This window comes from Chaetura pelagica, unplaced genomic scaffold (genome assembly GCF_000747805.2).
Source record: "Chaetura pelagica isolate M959 unplaced genomic scaffold, ChaPel_1.0 scaffold138, whole genome shotgun sequence".
NCBI lineage: Eukaryota > Metazoa > Chordata > Aves > Apodiformes > Apodidae > Chaetura > Chaetura pelagica.
The window spans coordinates 4,856,456-4,861,655 of NW_009954215.1; the positions used below are offsets into that span (position 1 = coordinate 4,856,456).

Genomic DNA, 5,200 nt, shown 5'->3' on the forward strand with positions numbered 1-5,200 from the left:
AATAATGTAAGCCTCATTAGGGGCTGCCTAATGTCTGGCAGTGAAAGGATACATAGCTCTGGCACTGTGAAAAAAATCAAGACCTGCAAGAGTAAGATGTTCCCAACATTTTCCACTGGCAAATCCCACCCTGTCAAGCTCCTCATCCTGGTAGAGGCTCCCACTTCTGCTACATGGGTGACCTGCAGTCATTCCGAAGAGCTACTTACATATCTGTCCACCTGTCAAGTGTTATATTGCTTTGTAAGGGCAAATGGGTTACTGGCATGTGCATCACTAGATTGGACTACTAGTGAAATAAAGTGATATTCAAGGAAGATGAATAAATGTATCAAAATGTAGCACCAAGGAAGGTTTATCTCAGCACAAATGGAGAATTATGCTCAGCTGTATTGAGCTTTGCCCTAGAGAGGAGAGAGTCCTGGAGAGCTAAGCCTTACAGCTTGATAATATATAGAATATTACTGGGAGAAAGGTTTTTGACAAATTGAACATGTAAATATGCAAATTTACATGTGTAAATTTGCAAATGTAAATTTGCACACAAAGATGTACATTTATGTGTACTGAATATTCTGGGAATGTGGAGATTTGGCTCAAAGTGAAAAAAAAATAATAGATTTTGTGTCTTAATAACCAGACCCAAACCAACAATGGAAGAATTTAACCCAAAACTGTAACATGTGTTGTATTTTTCATGCCTCTAAGCAATGAATATTGGTATTACCTGCAATCTATAATACAAAATAACTTCCATTTCTTTCAAGAATGCATTTTTATGAAGAGGAATAAAAGTTCTGACCTTGGAACACACACTAATAGTAAGAGACTACAAAATATGTACTGTCCAGTTTATCATTATGCCTCAGTTAGATGAGATAAGCTAATCATGCAGCTTATTTTCCAAACACCTATATGCTGCTATTGTTTGTTTACAGTTCTGGCAGACAAGCCTCAAAAGGATGAAAAACATGATGAAGGATTTATTTACTTTTTTTATATCACCAGCATTCTATTATGAACAACACTTTTAATCACCTACCCAATTACAGTGTTGCCCACAAATTCTGAGCACTGATTTTTTTTACAAAGCTTTGCTGGTTTTCTCTGCAAACCTACTGAGCCTGATCTAACTTTCATTAGAGTCAAGGGCCAATGGCTCTTACAGACATCTGGGCATTCAACTGGGTCCCATTGGAATCTTTTCAATCACTAACAATCACATCAGAGCCACAGAAAACTTGCAGCTTCATCTCAAGATCTAAAGTAACACTAAATCTCTAATCTTAAAGCCAGTCCTCAGAGAGGCAAAGGTGAACACACTTGCTTTTACAAAGAGCAGACCTACTCTTTTTACCTCTGAAATCAGTGTACAGAGGCAGCATCTTTATCCCTAATTTTCAGATAGGCAAGCTGATTATGAAGTCACACTACATGCCTGAGTGGATCCATCAATTTACCATTGATAAACGTGGGACCCCATTGAGCCAGTTCAACCCACTAATCCAGCAGTAATTTATCCACTTTTTCCATCTGATTAGCAAGTTTGCAGCAGTTGCCTTAGACTCACAGTTCTGCACCTCCAAAGCCAACTTCAAGAAGACTGACTGACATCACATGATTCAAAATTATCAGTATCAAAAGCCTTGAGCCTGATTTTACCCCCACTCAGGCAAATCAAGAGGAACCACACTAGCACATAAAAGAGCCCTAAATGAGGAGACACTCTAGGCTTCAAGATCCCTGGATACCCCAGACTGCTCCTGCTTTTGTGGGCTGCACACAGGCTGCCCACTCAGCACCTTAGATTCTGCCTCTGAGAGGGGAAGGAAAGAAAATAAAGGCTGAGAAAGATGATCATTTAGCAGCTGCATCAATCCTATCTTCATTTTAACCATAGCCCCTAAGAACTAAGTCTTGGGAAGACTTATTAAGTCATCCTCACCAACTGCCTGCCAAAGCAGGAATACGCCCTGTAGTGTTTCCTTGAGGGCTTTTATCCAGCTTATATTTAAATGATGCAAGTCATGGGGATTCCACAATCCATCCAACTTTGCTGTTTGGAAAAACACATTGGCAGCAGTATATTTCCCTCTGCTCATTTCCATGCCATTCCTACTGGCTGTGCCTCCTTCTACCAACCAAGACAACTTTTCCTGTGCTTTTGGAGCAGCTTTCCTGTCCCTGCCCTGCTGTACTTGGGATGGGATGGAGTGAGGGGAAGGGTTGACTCCTGTGAAATGAAGCTTTAAGGACAAATTAATCTCAAAGATTCTTGGGAATATTTGTTCCTTGGCTGCTGGCATGAAACACAGAAGTCTTGGGAATGTCCTAAGAGGTTAAAAACAAACTGGTGATCTTGACAAACTAGATTCCCTGCCCTGCTGGGTGTCTCCAGCGTCACTATTGACAGCTAGATTATGCCCCTCCCTTGAGCTTTTATTTAAGCTATCCAGCTGTTCTTTAAACATCCCTCTATTTACAACCCTCCCACCCTCACTGACACCCTTCCAATCTGTCCAAGGGAGACTATGTTCCCTCAACCCACTCCAGAGAAATGAGGCCCTTTACAAATTGTGGACCATCCTTTCAATTATATTTCTATAGTAATGCTGGCACATTAGTTCCACTTATCCTTGGTTAATAGTTCAGCTTATATTCAAACAGCCATTAACATAAAATCAACACAGCAATTTCGTATGAATTCTCATATCATTAATCCATTTAAAGTGGATACACAGTTCACACTCCAAATTCACTTAATTATTGACTTAATAACATTTAAAGAGGCCATGGTCTTTGGCTCCATTGGAATGCAATCTTTTTTTTTTTCCTCCCCATTTTTATAGGTTTTCTACAGAAGTTAATTTTGCAAGGTTTGGGCAATGCTTGGAGGTGTGTCACCTCTGTGAGAAACCCCCACCTAATTATAGGTTCAGTCTTATGAGGAATAACCTTACAGAGCTTGTTGGCTGGTTGGTTGGCTCAGCTGGGGGAAAGAGATGAAATGTCCATGATAGGCTGTATAAAACATCCCATTTGCCCAACTTCCTCAGCAGGAGACAACCCCAAGCATCTCAGCCTAGAGCATCCTGAAGGTGCTCCTTTCAGCCTCCTTCATTGCCATGGGCTTCAGGAAGCCCTCACATTATCCTTCTCTGGTGGCAGCCATGAGCCCTAGTGAGGAAGGGGAGATAATTTCATCTTCCTCTGTATCTGATATAATTAGCTCTCTAGTTCTGGCACGGACAGTGGATATATCATGGTAATTTCTAAGCACTACACACAAAACTAATAGTTTCATCAAAATTGTCTGTGGAGAAGCTTGTTTATCTCCATAATTTGATTCAATACTTCATTTTTCTCACTCCTGCCCCATCCCTCTCTTTTCTCTCCTTGTCATCATCCATGGCAAATGATGCTGTTTGTGCTTCAGCTGCTGTTACAGGGCAAAACCAATCAGCAAGCAGTGGGTCTTGCATTTCACTGTGAAAAATGTCATGTTAGGACTTGCCTGAATCCTCACACAATTTGTGTCACTGCTGGAGGCCTTTCCCAGAGACTTGTCTTCCTCCAGTGGCTCCAGGGGGATTTGAGAGCATGAACAAAGATCAGACCATTATCCCTCCCAACCTTTCCATGTGGTCTGGACCCTCCCTGAGGGCCCTGGTGGCAGCAGAGGAGGGTACCACACTGTGCCCTGGGCCAGATTCCACCTTGCTGTTGTGCAAGGCAGGGCTGTCAGACTCAAGAAAAAGGTAAGTCAACGCTGGACATGTTATTTGCCAAAAGTCCTTGAATGCTACTTTGAGCCATCTCTGTGGTCATAGCACTTCATTTCATTACCTTGAAGTCCCTTCTGCTTGCCTTGGCTATGTGGCAAGATGCATCTCACAGCACAGACATATCCTAAACACCCTTTCTCCTCTCTGAGGTCTCCCAGGAAAGTCAGGCACCCCTGCTGCCCACAGCACATTTGTAGCACTATATTGGCAGGAAAACTTCACTATAATAGACACTAGTGAAGTCAAATTGCATTAGGGTTTCTGCTGGGAAAGGGTCACAGCAGCCTACAAGTCTAGTCCACTTTTCCCTGCCGTTCACAGAGAAATGAATGCTCAGAGGATCACACCAACAGAGAAGAGCCGAAGTTTGTTAATGAACTCTTGCCACAGACATCAGCAGAGCCAGGTGCACAGTGCTCAAGGTTAGAAGCAAAGGTTTTGATTTCAATATTGTGGTAAAGAGCAGAACACCCTAGGACAGAAAACAAACAGTGTGTGGTTTCTTCTTACCAGTTGGACCTCAGGGTATTTCCCACATCTTCACCACACTTAACACCATTCCCTCTTAATGCAGACACATGGGAATTCCCAGGTAGCATTTGTTTGGGACTGCCTTTAAAAGAGTAGCTACCTGATAAAACGAGGTGCAACTTTGCACCCATTTTATTACTTGCTTGGTTATTGCTCTGAGAATAAGTGTTGTTTCCTCTTTGAGATTTGAGACTTATCTGCACGAATAAAAGCAGCCCTTTTTGTTTAATGTCTACTAATGCATCCACTTATAAAATAAGGTAGCACCATAAACCTGCTTTTACTATAAAACACAATAAAAAAAAATTGAAAGGAGTCATAAAACTGCCCCTGAAACACTCTGCAGCATTTCACAAATACTAGCAAATATCTCCATGTCCTTCCTAATTATGCCACAGATTTTCTAAACATTGTGTTTAGAAAACACAGCATTCATAAAGAACAGCTTCTCTAAACAAGGGCTAGAGCCTGGTTTCAGGCACTGGCAGATCAGTGCTCTTGCTGGCTGGAATGGGCATCAGGCTGGAGGCTTGAGACAGTGACAGGCTTTGTGACCAGAAGGGCATTTTTAAGGGAAATAAATAAATAACCCCCCAACAACAACAAACTCAAACTGTACAGCAGACAAACAGGGCAAGGTGCAGAGCAGAACCATGAAGTGCCCAGTGATTCTGCCCCAGATGAGCCCCCCATGGGGTGGCTCTGCCAGTGCTACCTGGAGCTGCGGGCTGGGGCAGGCAGGGCTGGCACAGGCAGGCAGCCCTGACAGCACTAATGGGCTCATTGTGCTGCTGCTCATCCTCAAACACCCAACCTGGGACATGTCTGGACAAACTGAGCTGCTGAGTGTTAGCCTCAAGCCAGAATGGACTCAGCAGCAGGAA

The 5,200-nt window shown here is 42.8% G+C and overlaps 1 protein-coding gene across 1 annotated transcript in view; it reads left to right on the forward strand.

The window, feature by feature from the left end:
* Positions 1 to 3,600: 3,600 nt before the first annotated feature.
* The window catches only part of FAM20C (family with sequence similarity 20, member C), a 97,627-nt gene continuing 96,027 nt past the window's right edge, over positions 3,601 to 5,200 (forward strand). The window contains exon 1 of the mRNA XM_010003333.1: positions 3,601 to 3,758. Coding sequence (XP_010001635.1) covers positions 3,601 to 3,758 — 158 coding nt within the window. The remainder of the gene's footprint in view (positions 3,759 to 5,200) is intronic.